General features: G+C 37.1%; 1 protein-coding gene across 1 annotated transcript in view; it reads left to right on the top strand.

Annotated features, from left to right (window-relative positions):
• Positions 1 to 19,232, top strand: part of Trpgamma (Transient receptor potential cation channel gamma) — a 1,057,337-nt gene that overhangs the window by 965,151 nt on the left and 72,954 nt on the right. The window contains exon 15 of the mRNA XM_067147636.2: positions 1,078 to 1,272. Within this exon, the coding sequence (XP_067003737.1) occupies positions 1,078 to 1,272 (195 nt within the window). The remainder of the gene's footprint in view (positions 1 to 1,077; positions 1,273 to 19,232) is intronic.

Raw genomic sequence — 19,232 nt, 5'->3', positions numbered from 1 at the left:
TAAATGGAACAGTCCATGTCAAAGATTCTCGCTTCCATTCACCATCGCGATTTACCAGGAGGTCTAGCGCGATGACAAGAAAGTTTGTGTTCTCATCGCTGTAGAACAGGAGGCATTGATGTAGCTTGCTCCTGATTGGCTTATCCAGATTGAGATCACATGATATATCCCCCCGTTCTACTGTGCCGTTGATCTGGGTGTTCACAGAGCCCGCGTGTGTATTCGTGTGGTAGTTATTGTACTTCACAGTATCAATTTTTTATTCCACATTGTTGTATATGTATTGGAATGTCTCAAGGGGCATTCTCATGTATGAATGGAATCTGTCCGCATGGTGTTTCAGTTCTTCAAATAAGTTGTGATATTCCCCCAGCGCCTGCCTTCTTTTATTTATAGGATGGGCATTCCACTGGTGGGTTTACTGATTTGAAAGTAGCCACCATCCTGTGCTTATGCACAATGAATCACTATCTCCATTGCCACTTGAATACATACTCTATACTTGTAAAAGCTCAGCAGTAGAGGATAAATTATCTTTAACTTGAACGCGGAGATCTAAACATAACGTCCACTCACTGTAAACACATCTCAGAACACTGAAAGGTAAACCTCCCCGGTATGTTCAGCCTCCATTGACCGCGACGTAAACCTCGACCGCGACCGCGAGCTGCGATGCATCTTCGGTATGTTCGTACCCTAAGGAGAACAAAAAAGTGTATGTTCTAAAGCAATGTTTCCTTTTTGACAAAACACTACTGATACTGGGTACTGAAAGATACTTGTTCAAATTATCTTGTTTTTAGAGTTAAATTTTCTTAACTAAAATTCAGATTGTTATAAAACTGCATAAATGTCAAATAAAAGTGCTATTGATAGTGACATGAAAATCTCTTTCTATGACTGCATCTCTTTATGTTTCACAATATTTAACTTTTCATTTTTAATGTAGTTGCATATGTTACAACAACTAACTGATTCTAACTTAAGATAAGAATTAAGTGAAATGTATCATGTACAGGATGATGAGAGTACTAATTGTTTAAGTGTGACATAACTTTATAATTTCCCCCAAAACAGGAACGAGCTGATGTGGAGTGGAAATTTGCCCGCAGCAAGCTCTGGATCAGCTACTTTGAGGAAGGTGGTACGGTTCCACCACCTTTTAACATTATACCAACTCCTAAAAGCATATGGTATTTGCTACAGTGGTTACATCGGAAACTATGTGGACATTCAAGAGCAGCAAAGAAAGAACATATGCGAACTATACGAGTAAGTAAATAGAAAGTTGATCAGTTATGTACATAAATTAACCACATTTGCTCACAACTTAGCCTCACAGCTTCATCAATTGTCTAATCTCTTGAAATACTGAGGTAAAATAAGCTCACATGGCTTCAGTGTACTAAATCCTAAATGTAGGGAAATTTTACTTGGCCATCTCTTAATGAAGCATATTGGCCAGCTGTAAAGATTCCTTACATTTATCACTGTAGCTAGGCATCACTGAAAGGTATGGCTTATAAATATTCCATGTTGAATGTGTAACCTTTAAACATACAAGTATTTTTAATCCATTTCTTCTGAAAAAAGAAATAGTACTGTGCAAGTGTCAAGAATTCTAAACGTCCTATAAAAGAACCTATCATTGAAAACATAGAAGTTCTGATGGCTCATAAATATTCATTTAAAAAGAGAGATATCTTCTTAGCTGTTGGATTGCTAAATACCATACTGAGAATAACTATTTGATATAAATGAGAAAAATATTAGAATACTCAGGCTGATGAGATATATAAAATTATTTAAGGAGGATAGTCTATTTGGGGCTGACAACTTTATAAAGTTAAAGAAATCCTAATTCTCAAGCTGGTTTTCAGAAATAAAAGCTTTAGTTCATTTATTAACAGGAAATAATTACGGGTCATTTTTGGACTATGAAATAGCCACACAAAAATGTGTGAATTTCTGGTAAGCTATCCTTAATTTGATCTTCAAAGGGAATTTAAAAGTGAGGGACAATATTTAATGTTGAATGAGAGGTAAATACTGAAAATAACGTTGTTCATTTTAAGTTTAAACAATAGCAAGATTATCAATCCTTCATAACAATACTGAAGAACGAAAATGAACACAATCCCTCAAAGATTGAAGCTTGTAAGCTAAAGAAAGGAACTACTTTGGAAAATGAAAGAGATGATATAGATGTTGATTCCCATAGGGAATCTGAAATATTTGTTCCGAATGAGTAAATTTATAATACCAATATAATTTCAGATTCCCTATGGGAATCAACATCTGTATCATCTGATGGCTAAGCAGGCATCAATTTTTGATAATGGGACAAAGTGTCTCATAGTGCATTGGCACTGCCGGTGGCTACAGTTAGGTTACGCAGTGGCCTCCACGGTATGCACTAGCCAGCGTCTTGGTAGGTGTGCTAGGTACCAACTGATGAGCCCAGTCTAGCACACGAGGGCGAAACGCTGGCAACCAGGAATGAGTTAGCTGGAAAATTTATAATGTCCAATAACGGACCATTTATATTGGTATTATAAATGAAAGAGACCCTAAATTTTTTATTCCTTATCCCATTTGGGTCAAAAAAAGGAAAGTGGATTAAAGAACAAGTTGAAAGAGAGCAACCTTTTAAAAAATAAGCAGAAGCTTCATGAAAGGCACATGAATCTTGCGAAATTGTGCCATGCCACCAGTCAAGCCTTTTTTCTGGTTCAGATGGTACATATGTTGAACATAAAGCCCTGTATTACTGTGGTGATGTTATCCAGCATTTCATAATGGATTACAACTTTCCAGTTCACTAAACACAATTTTACATTTTAATTTTTTTTAGCATATGGTTTTTAGTGCTGGGAGTTTCTGAAGATATGTTCGTCTCACTAGTTCTGCAACTGCTTTCCCGGTACTATGCCCTAAAGGGAAGAGCTACAAGTACCACTGTGTGACCGTGGTGTTGTCTGTGGGTGTCGGTGTAATTGTATGGACTAAGAATGAGGAGAAGAAAGGTAACATCGCAGCATTTGTCTGGAGTTGAAAATGGGAAACCACAGAAAACCATTTTGATCGTGGCCATCAGGGGATTCAAATCCACCTATCTCTCAAGTACAGAGCTAGCTACCATAACTGGCCATACCACAACACAATGAGCTAACCTGTTCAGTACTAAACATAAATCATGGTCTGCATAGATGTAACTCTAGTTTTGCTCAAGATGCTGCTTGCCTGACAGGATTCTGCTATTCTTTCCTCTGCTTTATAATGGCATATACCGTACACACTATTTTTCATTGCCTATGGCAATGTGGTACAGAAATCTCTGTCTGTGTCCAACGTTGCCTGCTGTATAGCCAGCAAACTTGAAGCAATAGTGATATGCTGGAGTTTGTCTCTTTCATTACAGTACCACATATGGCACCCTTACATCAAGTATTCAGATTCTATCTATTAAGTGTAGGTGATAAGTGATGGTATCATGAGATGATCCCATTTGCTGGGCCAGTTCCCCACTGAATCAGTGCAGATTCTTATGGATGAGCTGGTTCAGCTGGACTAAACAAATCAACCAAGATTGGGGAGCAGGTGAGGTCCAAATTCCTCTTTTTGAAGTGTGCAGTCTGTTTATGTGCATTTCTTTCATACACTGCACATTAAATAATTTGTCAGTATCAATATATGTCAGTGTTGTAGAGGACAATGACAATTACAACAAACAATATAACCTACCATGAATATGTGTTCGTCATATGTGCGTGGGGGGGGGGGTTATATGTATCTTATAACCCAAGATATAAACCTAGTTATAATAATCATATGGCCTCAGAGATGCTCTGTGCAAATATTTTAATTTGACGCCATCTGAATGTCTGCTCATCAATTTCGACATTCCATTTTACTTCAACCATACCAGATGGCAGATTTTCTCTTTGGTGTATTTGGCTGAGTTTTAATTAATTTTGTCGAGTAAACACCAAATGTGTCACCAGAGATAATTTACATCCTGACATCATATGACATCAAGTGTCAAACAGACTTTTTTTTTTCCCCCTTTATTCAACTACGTCTGCCGGGTTTGAACCCACTATCTTGGGATCTGGAGGCCGATACTCTACCACTAATCCTGAACCTAGAAACAACATAAACACAAAACATATGCTGTAGGTATGCAGCATAAGAAATTAGATATTCATACTGACACAAGAGAGGCTCAGTTTTGACTGATATTTATGTCTGCAGTTTTAAGAGGCACTGAAAGTCAGTAGATGTGACATCAAAAAATAAGCATTTGATGGAATAAGATCTGGAGATCCTGATAATATAGATAATTTGTTTTTCAGCTGTAAAGTTTTGGAGAAATTATAATATTGTCCGAGCATTGTATAGTTCTGTCATTTTATTGAATACAATTTCTATCATGACAGAATCTTTTCAGATATCACATATTGTCTTGTTAATGAGCAATCTCTTCCAAATCAACAACTTTGTTTATGCCAATTTGATCCAGTAAGCTCAATTTTTATCACTAAAAACAACAACAATTGGTTGACAGTTATGTAATATATCTTCAGAGATGTTTTACTCTGAGTCTCTTATACAATATTACTTATATGAAAAAAATTAATGCTTCAGAAAATGTTCTTCTTACTAACAGCTAGAACTACAGTATTACATTTCATCAAAATATATAATGACAGCCAATGAACTCTAAACCTTTCTGTCATATTCTTACCACCAATAATTACAGTTATAATGCATCTGTTTATCAAATGCTCTCATCCATTTTATGTATTCACATTATACCTGATAATTTGAGTATGAGTTTTTGAAATAGACTTTTAGCTTATTACGAGGCATGTTTTTTAAGCATATACCACTTTTATATAGGAAAAAAGCAATGCAAATTTTTAACAATTCTCTTTTTACATGTAAGTCTATACCTTAAACTACTTCTCAGCATAAGTTCCAAGCATATTAAGGCAGTTATCATATCGTGAAACCAGCTTCTGAATTCCATCCTCATAGAAATCTGCCACCTGATGTGCCAGCCACCGTAGCATGGTTGTTTTAGGTTAGGACTATGTGGAGGATGATTATATTGTTCCCTAACAAATGAGGTGATGAGAACTCACATTCAATTAGCTGTGCCAAGTCATGCATTGTCATGACGCAAAAGAATCTCCCTTGAGTGCATGCCACACCATTTGTTTTGGATTGCACAACGTAATTTATGTAAGGTACCACAATAAGTCTTGGCATTTATTGTGTTGCCGCAGTGCAAAAAGTCCACAAGCAATACACCCTGCCTCTCCCAAAACACAGTGCACATGAGTTTGCGAGCTGAAATTGTTTGCTAACATTTCACTTTCCTGGGTGATGTTGAGTATGTCTGTTAGCATCCACAGTACCTGGTGTGAGCACAACTTCTCATACTGAAAGCATGCTGCCCCAATTTTGTAAAGATTTCAGACAACTCGTAACTTAATGATGAAATCGTGAAGTGTTTACTCAAACCTTTGCATCAACTTTTGCACCAAGTCTTCAATAATAACAGATTGTCACCCAATCAATTCTGATTTGCATTTAGGGCAGTCACCCAGGTGGCAGATTCCCTATCTGTTGTTTTCCTAGACTTTTATTAAATGATTTCAAAGAAATTGGAAATTTATTAAACATCTGCCTTCGTAAGTTATATAAATCCCTAACTCCCCTTCCTATAAATTAATATTGGCCCCAATTTGTCCCCTTGAATTCCAACTTTATCTTCATGTTGTGATCCTTCCTACTTTTAAAGACACCACTCAAACAGCTCAGAACATACCACTTATTACAAGTCATAAATCTCATTTTTGGGTCCGTATTGAACAACTTATATTTTCACTTATTGAGCAACTCATCTTCTTTCTCCCATTATAACTTAAAAACTCCCAAGTCTTCCCAACCCAAACATAGCAACATCTTTGTAACCCTACTCTTTTGTCGGAAATCACCCAAAACAAATGAAGCTTTCTTTTCTTTGAATTTTTCCAATTCTTGAATCAAGTAATCCTGGTGAGGGTCTCATACACTGGAACCATATTCTAATTGGGGTCTTACCACGGACTTATATGCCCTCTCCTTTACATCCTTACTACAACCCCTAAATACCCTCATAACCATGTGCAGAGATCTGTACCCTTTATTTACAATCACATTTATGTGATTACCCCAATGAAGATCTTTCCTTATTTTAACACCTAGGTGCTTGCAGTGATCCCCACAAGGAACTTTCACCCCATTGACGTAATAATTAAAACTGAGAGGACTTTTCTTATTTGTGAAACTCATAACCTGACTTTTAACCCTATTTATCATGCCATTGCCTACTGTCCATCTCACATTATCAAGATCGTTTTTCAGTTGCTCATAATCTTGTCAGATATTTATTATGCTATACAGAATAACATCATCTGCAAAGAGCCTTATCTTTGATTCCACTTCTTTACTTATATCATTTTTATATATATAAGGAAACATCATCATCTTCATCATCATGATCATTTTCCATTTCTTGCTTCCCGGGTCGGGTTGTGAATCAAGGACATCCATCGCTGCCTGTCTTTCCACCACCCTTCTCTTTTTTAAGTAGGTACATTTATGTCTAAAAAAGATTTAAATAATGAATTGAACACCATCCGTGCTATCGCTAAATTTAATGGTTTTAACAACTCTTTCATAAACCGTATCATCAACAAATTCAAACACCATCCTAAAACTATGTTATCAAAAGACAAAACCAAACCCACTGCATTTTCTACTTTTACTTTCACTCAAGATACTTATAAAATAACCAATGTTCTTAAAAAACACAACATGAAAATTTCTTTTAGAACCAATAACAGAAATCTTGATATATTATACAACTCTAAATCGCTAAAATCTAATGCTTTTTCTAAATTTGGAGTATACAGATTCAAATGTAACAATTGCAGCTCCTCGTACATCAGACAAACTGGATGCAACTTTAATATCAGATACTCCGAACATATCAACGCCATTAAATACAAAAGATTCTCTGCTATAGGACAACACATACAAGACTTCAAGCATAATTTCACCAATATTGAAAAAGACATAAAAATACTTAAAATCATTAACAGAGGCCCCCTTCTAAACACTACTGAAAATTTTTTTATTCACCTTGACCAATACTTCAACCCTAATTTCAATTTTAAAAAACATTTCTGAAAAACCCAATATTCTATTTGACTTCCTAATTCTTCTTCTCAAAAATGCTAAATTTTTAAACCCAAATTCCATTTTCCATGCCTTACACAGTTCCTACCCATATCTTCTACCTCCTAACCCACCCTAAACTACCCCTCCTTTATTTCCCTATCCTATCCTTTCCCATCCTCTTTTAACATCCAATCCTTTTAATCTTCTCTTATCTACTAATCCTCCTCCTTTATTATCCTATCTTTTCTTTTCACCTCTCCTCTCAATTAAAAAAAAAAAAAAGCCCACCTAATTTCCGAATTTAACTGTATACTATAGTGCCACCTGCATTTTGGGTATTTGCAACATTCAAATTTAGACTCATGCCTAGCGCTGCCTTGGATTACCTCAATTATGACCTGAATTCTTATGTTCAAGAAGTAGCGCGCTGTGCATGTGTGTTTTTCATTTGTTTCCAGTATTGCACTTTTTACCATTTTTCTCTTCACGATTGTTTTTTTATGTCAACTGTTCTAAAGAATCTACAAGATCCTATTTACATTCTTCAATTATATTAAATTATATTAAATTGTATTATATATATTTTTTTTTTTTTTTTTTTGCAACCGAAACAATTACAGGTTTGATCATTAAGCTATTCACTGAGTTTCATCAGCATTTGAACGCACAGTGCTGGACATTGAACATGTTGCGCTGATCTTCAGGAGCTAGCATCTTGCTTCAAGTAACTCGTCTTCGACTTCTACACAATTTTGGGACTTCATATTTATTAAATTGTGTTGTGACTTCACGCCTGATAGTATATGCAGGCTGGCTGACTTAACTGTTCATCTCCTCTTGTAAACGTTTTGAGGCACAGTGCCGAACATTGAGTGTGTTGTGCTACTCTTCAGAGGATTGCGCCTTACTTCATATAAGTGACTGACCTTCAACTTCTTCTAGATTTTATGATTTAAAATCGCGCAGTACTAATCCCTATTATCTTATATTGCTTCTTCAACTGCTTTTGTGAAAGACTCATCCTTTAATTTCTTGTTTTCCTATGCATTCTTTTTGTATTTTTATTCGGCTGATGATGACCCAGATTGGTGGTTGAAACCGGTACTGCTTCCGCTCATAATCGAATAAGAATGTAACGCTACATTTCTTATTTACTTGTATTGAATAGGTTGAACCAGGTTATTTGTTATTTCAATTTAATTGTGATACAGTTCAATACGAACAACATGAAATTTTTATCTTTAAATACTTCACACTTGGCGGGACCATTCATTATCAGATGCATTTTCAGTATGTGCAAACAAACATAAATAAGGATGAATGTTTTCGTAATGGCACTTATAGCTAGCTATAGATGTATGTTCTGAGCGTACATGCACTGCAGTGGCCATATTTAAAACTGGTACTTTCTTAAAAAACATGGTAGTATTTCGTGTTGAGTACATATGGTATGAAGGTTGGAAGAAAAGGGTAGTGGCAATGTATGCATGTATATCAAACCATTTATTGTAGAACCACCATCACAACATGTTGCACCTATTGCCAGATGTGTGGAAGACGCAGGATACCAGTAGCAGTGATGTCTTTGTTGATGTCCATGATGAAGCACCCTACTACTTGAAGTATGGCATCTTATTGTTGGAAATGTTTCTCTCAGAGCTGTTCCTATATTTGAGGAACAGATTGAAGTCATATGGAGTTATGTCTGGTGAATAGGATAGATGCTCCAAGACCTCCATCATGCCAACACTTCCCTCATAGGAGCATCACTGCTGCAGCGGCCACTGTCGAGCAGAACAATAGGCAGATGCCTTTGGAAATGAGGCCATTTCCTCTGCAGTGGAGGATGAATATGATGTTCCAGAATCCTTCCACACACTGCCTCTCAATTTCAAATCAAATCAAAATCAAAATCTCTTTATTTGCAAATGAGGTGTCTACCTTGGTGGCAAATGGTACACTAAAATACATTATTGTCAAGCACTAAATATTAAATTAACAAGAGAAGAAAATTTTCCTATAATACAATATTATACAATTTATGCTAACAATGTTTTCTATTAAACACACAGCTCATCCTTAATAAATTTATATTGTTTACAAAATTCTACTTATAATATCTCCTGTACTACTTACAAATATAGTCAACTGATATACAGTATGTGGAATTACTTCAAATGATACTGTACAACTGGTATAAGATTAAAATTTACATTTCATTTATTTACTTTTTTTTTTTTTTTTACCCATTCTGAAACCTAAGTAGCATAACGACCTGCTGCTTCTTAACCAGAGCCCCTTTTGCCACCACTTTTCAGAGTTCCTGAAGGGCCTTCACAGCTACCGTAGTGGTCCCAGGGCCCTCGAAGTCCCCACTGTACTTCACCCCTACAGGCAGTCCCCTACTTTGGCTGTCCAACTCCTTAGACCAGGGGATGGAATTAATTTATTCACACACATTTTTTATTTATATTAATGGCACTGGTCAAATGCCCTCTAACATTTCATTTATTTTCTCTGTTGCTGTTTATTCTCTTCTTGAATATCTGTACAGATTTTGGAAAAGGATCAAACACTACCCCTGGTAAACTGTTCCACTCCTTCACACCCTTCCCAATGAATGAAAATTTACCCCAATCGCTTCTGCTAAAATTCCTTCTAATTTTATATTTGTGGTCAGTCCTGCCGATATAATTATTTTCCAACTGAAGCCTCTCACGGATATCTCCCCATGCTGCTTCTCCTATATAGGCTCTATATAATCCTATAAGTCTAGTTTTCTCCCTTCTCTTACTTAAAGTTTCCCACCCTAGTTCCTTTAACCATTCTGATACACTAATCTTTCTCCTGAAATCCCCTGTTACAAATCTTGCTGCTTTCCTCTGCACACTATCTATTTCTTTTATCCATGCTCGTTCTACCTTCAAAAACTTCACTTTAATGCAGTCCAGTTTGACACCACAAATTGATGGCATCACACTTGTTCATCTGCAGGACCTGCACTAGGGGCAATTATGTGAATTGCATAGCTCCACATCCCCTCTATACAAGCTGCCAACTGCAACTGCCTCAATGGTTTCTATGCAAAGTGGCGACTGTGTTGCCACATCTTACTTTCCCGTCCTTGTACATGTAGAAGAGATATTAGGTACAGTACAGTACTGGCTACTGGTGGGAACCAAACTCACAACTGCCTGATTTTGCATTGGGTGATCTTCCAGTTGTGCTACATTAGCCTCAGTCATTCTTGTTCTGTTGGCACGGATTTAGCGCACACTCTACAGTTGTGCTGACAATAGTGCCAGACCAGTTACTCAGGTCGTGAAAGTTAAATATAGGGTGTTTTAAAATGAATATTGGGGCTTTAAGGCTCTGTAGGGTTTATTACATTAAACTTACATTTGTAAATAATACATCAAGTGAAATAAAACTCAAACAGTTTGTCCTACAAGTGTTCAATATGAGCACCATTTGTCACATGGCACATATCGAGTCAATAGCCAAGTTCATCCCACACCTTGCTCAGTGTGTCTGGAGTAATTGTTACAACAACTGCTTCAATCCTGTTTCTTAAATTGGTTAGGTCGGCTGGCAGTGGAAGTACAAACACATTGATTCTTGACGAATCCCCAAAGGTAAAAATCGCGTGACGTCAGATTGGGTAAACGTGGGGGCCATGCCAAACAAGCTCTGTCATTTGGGCCGTAGCAGCCAATCCAGCGGTTGGGTACAAAGTCGTTTAACCAATTGCATACTGAATTATGCCAGTGAGGCGGCGCACCATCTTGCTGCCAAACACATTTCACTGGTTCTGCTTCTTGTAATTGAGCCATTGTTCAAGCACATCAAGATAAGGAACACTAGTTACAGTTGCTTCAGCATAAACTTTCTGCCAGGATATGGCACCAAAAAACATTCAATTTAGGGGAGCCACATTGCAACTGTACCAACTTGTGGGGATTTGATGACCTCCAGATGCACACATTATGAGTGTTCACATTTCCACTTAGGTGAAATGTCGATTCATCACTGAACACGACACAATCCAGAAAATCTTCATAATTATGCAGCAATATATCCTCTGCAAAGATGGCACATAAACCATAATCTATATGCCTTAGAACTCGTACCAACTCTAAATGATAAGGACGTAGTTTTAAGTACCTCCTTAAAACTCTCCATACTGACATCACCGGAACTGCTAATTCATGGCTAGCCCTCTGAACTGATTTCTTGGGGCTACACATGAAGGACTCCCTCTCTCGTTCAACACATGCTTCCTTTGTTGGTCGTCTGGTACTCTTCCCTTTGCAAAGACAGCCAGCACCTTCAAACTTATGATACCGTCTATGGATGTTATTATCACTTGGAGAATTACAATGGAACGGAGTATGGAACACACGTTGCACTGTAAGTACAGATTCAGTCCTTGCAAACTGTAAAATGCAAAATGCTTTCTGTTCCCCAATCACCATCTTTGCTACTAACACTTCTAGCTACTAGACAGAGAAACACCGGATGAGGTGGCTGTGCAGTTAGGTGCACGCAGCTGTAAGTTTGCATCCAGGGTATAGTGGGTTCGAACCCCACTGTCAGCAGACCTGAAGATGCTCTTCCATGGTTTCCCATTTTTACATCAGGTAAATGATGGGGCTGTACCTTAATAAAGGCCACAGCCACTTTCTTCCCATTACTAGACCCTTCCTATCCCATCGTTGCCATAAGACCTATCTGCGTCGGTGCGACGTGACACAAATAGCAAAAAAAAGGGCATAGAAACCAGTGCATATACACAGGTTCAAAAGCGCTTTCTAATGAAGGACAGAGGAACCAATGCATGCATACAGGAAAAAACACTTATAGAACAAACCGTCTGAGTTGCTCTTTTGTTTGATGTATTATTTATAATATTGTAAGTTAAATTTAATAAGTACTACAGAGCCTTAAAACTCTGATATTCATTTTGAAGTACTCTTAAATTTCACTTTTGAAATATAAAACTCCCATGGTGCCATAGCCCTGATGGGCCTTGGCCTACCAAGCAACCACTGCTCAGCATGAAAGCCTCCAGATTATGAGGCGATGCATGGGCAGTGCGACAAATCCTCTCAGCTGTTGTTCTTGGCTTTCTAGACCAATGTTGTCATCTCACCATCAGGCACCTCCTCATTCATGTAGGCTGAAAGGACCTTGAACCAGCCCTCAAATGCAGGTAGAAATTCCTGACCTGGCCAGGAATTGAACCTGGGGTCTCCAAGCGAAAGACAAGTACGCTTCCCTTTCTTCATTTTCTTGATGGCTTCAATTACCTCCTCTGGCATAATTAATGGTGCAGGTCTGGGAATAAACTCAGGGCTTGGTACTGGCAGGTGGGGAAATTCCTCGTTGTGGGCACTAGCATAGTAATTTGACCATCGTTCAAGTCTTAGCAAAATGCTTTCTGCACTTTTTGGTCAACACATTTGTCATCTAGTCTCATGAGAGTAATAACCTTCAGTTATTTCTGGATCATCTTAATTAAATTCATGGCAATATTCATAGGATAATAAACAGCAGTATAAAATTTTAAGATTTACCAGAGAGTATTTGCATTGTTAAGGAAATTATTTATGCTACACAGGTACAGTAAATTCTCACGTCCCCATTCTCAGCAGCCCTGAAGATGGTTTTCCATGGTTTCCCATTTTCACACCAGGAAAATGCTGGAACTGTACCTTAATTAAGGCCACGGCTGCTTCCTTCCTATTCCTTGGCTTTTCCTATCCCATCGTTGCCATAAGACCTATCTGTGTCGGTGCGATGTAAAGCAAATTGAAAAAAATCCCATGCTTTGACTGGCTTCAAAATAAAAACTGCAGGGATTTTTACCGTTTTATAACCCTCAAATCCCTATTCAAAATCCACTTCATCAGCTAACATTCTCTGAGAAAATGGTATCATTTTGCTTTAATTTTCGTTTACCTTCATTTTTATTTATTTCATTTACTCACATCAGGTACTTACTAACATTATGGACAGATATAAATATACAAGATACTACTTAAAGATAGATAAATTATACATGAAGGACAAAACAATTAACTGCGCTAACTAAATTCACCAGTCAAATGGATTTGGTCCAGAATCATGCAACATGTAGGGCATAAAAACGTAAAATTACATTACCGTATATTAGAAATTCACAATAGTTCATATTGATTAAATAAGGTATCCATCACCATATAATTTTAGTTAAAACATATAATTGGTTCATGTACATAGTAGAATTATTAAAAATTTCAATTTGAAAGTTTTTTTGTGAAAGTCTTCCATTTGTGACATGATTCAGAACAATAATGGGGGGAATGTTATTGGAATAAAGTATATTTATTACATTTCTCTTTGCAGTGAGGTGTTCCTCCAAAACTACTCTTTGTAATGGTTTTTATATCCTGAATACTGTACTCTAGTAAAGCACAATTTCTATTTTGTGCTCACATTACATGATTCTTAAGTATATACTGAAAACATCATATTTATGATTTACTGTACATACAGTTCCTGACACAAGATCTAAGCAATCTCTTGTAGTGAAGAATCTATGTCAAACTTTGTGGACTTTGCTCTATGCTATGGTCTTTCCCTTATCTTATTCTTTGACATACATTTGTCCCATGCACAGTGTGCCAATAAACTTGTGTAGTTCTGTTATGTTAGAAAAGTGACCAGCAGAATGTATAATTTGTATCGAATGTTATCATTTAAACTTGCTCAAACAGTATAGAAGTGTACCCTCTTAATGGCAATATGTAGACAAATTTCTGTATATTAACTGTGCCAGAAATCTCTATGATACAGTTCTCCTTCCTTTCAGTTGTGTTTGTAGTCGGGGTCATAGAAATATTCAGTTGATTGCTTTTGTTTGTCAAGAAGTGAACTAAACCAAGATTCATCAGCAGCACTACTTCCCAATATGTTCTTATAAAAATGGCATTACTCGCTAAGTCTTCATGTGCTCCATTACTCACTAGTGAGCACAGTGCTTACCTTTATGCTCAAAGGCCATAATATGCCCATATAAAGCTGGAGCTATTTTTAGTACGGTATGTCATTTATTTAGGAACACGAGCAGGTGGAGTGACCACGCATGTTACCGCACAACGGCTATGGAGCCAAGCTCTGCATTTGGGAGACGCATAGATTCGAACTCCATCGTTGGCTGTCCTGTGAACGGTTTTCTGTGGTTTTCCACTTACACTTACAGGAAAATGCCAGGAAAATTCCTCTCCATAGGCCACCTTTTTAACCAAACCTTGACATAAAGGTTGTCTACAGGCTGAAGATGCCCAAATAATGGGTGAAACATGTACCTGACATGATAAGTCTACATACATTCATGTAGACTTAAACCACATTAAAAGTGGAAAGTATTGAATAGGTGGTTTTATTATATTATCCTTGAGATTCTATGCCTAGCGCCATCTTCAATACGGAACAATAATGAGAGTTGTTACTTGTAACATACCACTTAGTCGAGCAGCTCACCTTCTTTCTCCCAATTCTTCCCAGCCCAAACTTTGCAACATTTTTGTAACGCTACTCTTTTGTCGGAAATCACCCAGAACAAATCGAGCTGCTTTTCTTTGGATTTTTTCCAGTTCTTCAATAAGGTAATCCTGGTGAGGGTCCCATACACTGGAACCATACTCTAGTTGGGGTCTTACCAGAGACTTATATGCCCTCTCCTTTACATCCTTACTAGAACCCCTAAACACCCTCATAACCATGTGCAGAGATCTGTACCCTTTATTTACAATCCCATTTATGTGATTACCCCAATGAAGATCTTTTCTTATATTAACACCTAGATACTTACATGATACTCTGTCTGTTGCACTCCTTCCAGTAGCTCGTTCCAAACAAGCACAAGGTTCTTTGGGTTCCGACTGAATTGAGACTTCCTTTAAACACAGCATTTGTTTATGCTACATAGAACAAGTCCAGCTTTCTCAATTCGTCAAGTCTATATTGGTCATATTGGACAATTCCCTCTACGCCATTGTGGAACTTGCTCTCAGAACTTTCCAGAAACTTAAGACTTCACTTCAATTTAAATGTGCAATACAAGTTCAACCTCCAACCTAAGACTTTGGCATCAAGAAATTTTAAGCGACATCACAATTATTTTATTCATCTGTTAATTTTAACATATTTTGGTTATATTTATTGTAACTTATGTATAAGGTTTTTACTTGTATGTCATTCCACTACCATCCATCCTCTTGTTCATCCATATTAATTTAGTTTATGTCTTTTGCTTGTAATTTCGGCTAGGCTGATGATGGTCCCAAAAAAATGGACCAAAACTAGTACCTGACACTATCATATTTTAATGTTTTGATGAACGTTAAATAATTTTAAGTACTGAAAAGGTGGATTATAAATCTTGTATTCATTTTAAGTTACTGTCCATCTCACAACATTATCTAGGTCACGTTGCAGTTGCTCACAAACTTGTAACTTATTTATTACTCTATACAGAATAACATCATCTGCAAAAAGCCTTATCTCTGATTCCACTTCTTTACTCATATCATTTATATACATAAGAAAATATAAAGGTCCAATAACACTGCCCTGAGGAATTCCCCTCTTAATTATTACAGAGTCAGAAAAAGCTTTGCCTACTATAATTTGTGTTTCTAAACAAACTGTTTGTCTACTCCTTAGTCCCGTTTCTTGATACGGGGTTGGGGATGAGGTGAGATGAATTTATATCACATGTTTTATGGTCAGATGCCCTTCCTGATGCCAACCTCAGTTGAGAAGCTGGAGACCCCACTTGGTAAATCCATCCTTTCATAAAACGAATAAAATACAGCCTTCAATCAAAAGTACCTCTTCTTCCTCAGAACTTGCAGACACTCAGTTTCAGAGTTATGATCACTTTTGTAAACTTCATCTGTTTCATTACCATTACTTTCAGTATTCAAGTCCATTTCCTCCATCGTTTCACCCAATCACAAAAGTATCTGATCAGTGGATGCCATTTTAACTTGTATAAATTCACTAACAACTGTCACGATATAAATATTTCACATTGAACACAAGCATAAGATAAAACTTGACTTATTACAATGCATGAAATGTAAATAGCATAGCTATTTGCTACTGAGCATACTGCTCACCAAACATGCACTGTCACACCTAAAATGGATTGAGTGTCTTGGATTTCAAAGATAATGGAAATAACCAACACCTCCTCTTCCAAACAATCTGTTTGAAAGGTACATGGAGTTTCAAAAGTAGAGATGTTGCAACATTCCAACAACAAGCAATATACTATGGAGGTGAGCATCAGACTTAACCATGCGATTAAGTACAGGTTAATGAGTCAATCAATCACTACTGATCTGCATTTAGGGCAGTCGCCCAGGTGGCAGATTCCCTATCTGTTGTTTTCCTAGCCTTTTCTTGAATGATCGTAAAGAAATTGGAAAATTATTGAACATCTCCCTTGGTAAGTTATTCCAATCCCTAACTCCCCTTCCTATAAACGAATATTTGCCCCAATTTGTCCTCTTCAGTTCCAACTTTATCTTCATATTTTGATCTTTCCTAATTTTAAAGATACCACTCAAACTTATTCGTCTACTGATGTCCTCCCACGCCATCTCTCCACTGACAGCTCGGAACATACCACTTAATCGAGCAGCTCGTCTCCTTTCTCCCAAGTCTTCCCAGCCCAAACTTTGCGACATTTTTGTAACGCTACTCTTTTGTCGGAAATCACGCAGAACAAATCGAGCTGCTTTTCTTTGGATTTTTTCCAGTTCTTGAATCAAGTAATCCTGGTGAGGGTTCCATACACTGGAACCATACTCTAGTTGGGGTCTTACCAGAGACTTATACGCCCTCTCCTTTACATCCTTACTACAACCCCTAAATACCCTCATAACCATGTGCAAAGATCTGTACCCTTTTTTAACAATCATATTTATGTGATTACCCCAATGAAGGTCTTTTCTTATATTAACACCTAGGTACTTACAATGATCCGCAAAACAGTACAAAACAGATACTATAATATCACAAGTCTTCTATTTAAGCACACTTTATACTTATAAGTTTAATGGCTTCGCGAGTTATATATATTTGCCATTTTTATTCAGAATAGTTGACAACCTTTTGGAGAAGATAATGTGCTGTTTATCACAAGCTTCTTCTTCTTCTTCTTCTTCTTCTTCTTCTTCTTCTTCTTCTTCTTCTTCTTCTTCTTCTTCTTCTTTTGTCGCCCTTTTCGAGAGAGCTCCAGGGTCAGCTGAGAAAAATTCAATGAAGTCAAGACCTTGTGATAGTTGATTACATTTCCCCAAAGATAAAACTTCTTTCTCTCCTTGCCTCATTGGTCAAATGCAAGCAAGCAGAATCTGCCATAGAAGAAGAATATGTGACTCTACAAACACTTCTTACACAATATTACTGTTCAAAAATGCATAGGCCTATCTATAATATACCGGTATATAAAACAAGAGTTTTGTCCGTACATTGCCCAGAATTTGAAAAGAATGGTATTTCTGTATCGGTCATGCCCACAGTAACAAGGAAATGCACTGTTTACTTTTCCATAATTTCTGTCTGTCTATCTGTATGTATGTATGTATGTATGTATGTATGTATGTATGTATGTATGTATGTATGTATGTATGCACATACGTGCATCACAAGGAAACGGCTGAAGAGAATTTAATGAAAATCAGTATGTAAAGTTGAGGGATGAGCCACTACAATTTAGGCTATAAATAATTTTATTCATGCTGAGTGAAATGGTAGTTTAGGGAAACACCTAAAATTTAATTCTCAAATATTTATATTATTAGTGGTCCTATCGATAAATACTACATAACTAAAGTTATATAAAAGTAAATTTCCGATCATTTCATGGCTGTGAGCTTGCATCCGGGAGATAGTAGGTTCGAATCCCACTATCGGCAGCCCTGAAAATGGTTTTCCGTGGTTTCCCATTTTCACACCAGGCAAATGCTGGGGCTGTACCTTAATTAAGGCCATGGCCGCTTCCTTCCAACTCCTAGGCCTTTCCTATCCCATCGTCGCCATAAGACCTATCTGTGTCTGCGCGACGTAAAGCCCCTAGCAAAAAAAAAATTTCCGATCATTTATGTCTTATATATTTTTACCGTACCAGCTTTGATAACACAGATATTCATGAATTTGTATTTTTGTTGCTAAGTCCATATCAACGCTGAGCCACGAGAAAATAGGTGAACAGAATTTAATAAAAATCGATATATAGAGTCAAGGAATCACAAACTACAATCTAAGCTATAAACAATGTTATTCACCCGGGATGAAATTGTAGTTTAGGGGACGGCGCTCAAAACTTAATTTTTAAATTCCTATATTATTGGTCCTATCGAAAAGTATTACATAAAAATGTTACAGAGAATACAATTTCCAATCATTTATGTTTTATTCAGTTTTACCATACCGACTATGATAAGAGTGGTATTTCAGAGTCAGAAAAAAACTGAATGTGAGAGCCTACAATACTGAAAGCGCATAACATTGATCAAAGTAACATTACCTTGACCATTGTTTGTTGTGATGTTCTCTGTCTCTTATGCTGCCACTCAACTCTGATAGATGGGATTAATGCCGCATACCGAGTATAACAGCCTGACTGAATATTAGTGGAAAATAGCTGGCGAGTTAGAAAACTTTCTTCTTTACCATGCCATTCCTCTGGTTCACACATTTCTTGATGCTGCTGGTACGTAACACACTGGTTCATCATAGTATTCCAGCTATTCGATCCCTACTCTGATGTGCTATTTTTAATGAGCAGTGTGCACAATTAAGGCAGGGGCTCACGTAGTAGTAGTAGTAATAGTAGTAGTAGTAGTAGTAGTAGTAGTAGTAGTAGTTTTTGTTATGGCAGGGGAAAATCCTTTAAAGATGCCACTCTGTGTGGGAGTTCGATTTCCACCAACTAAAAACCC

The sequence above is a fragment of the Anabrus simplex genome, chromosome 5, assembly GCF_040414725.1.
Source record: "Anabrus simplex isolate iqAnaSimp1 chromosome 5, ASM4041472v1, whole genome shotgun sequence".
NCBI classification, from domain to species: Eukaryota; Metazoa; Arthropoda; class Insecta; order Orthoptera; family Tettigoniidae; genus Anabrus; species Anabrus simplex.
Note: the sequence above shows the minus strand (reverse complement) of the source record. Positions and strands in the feature narration are given on the sequence as shown.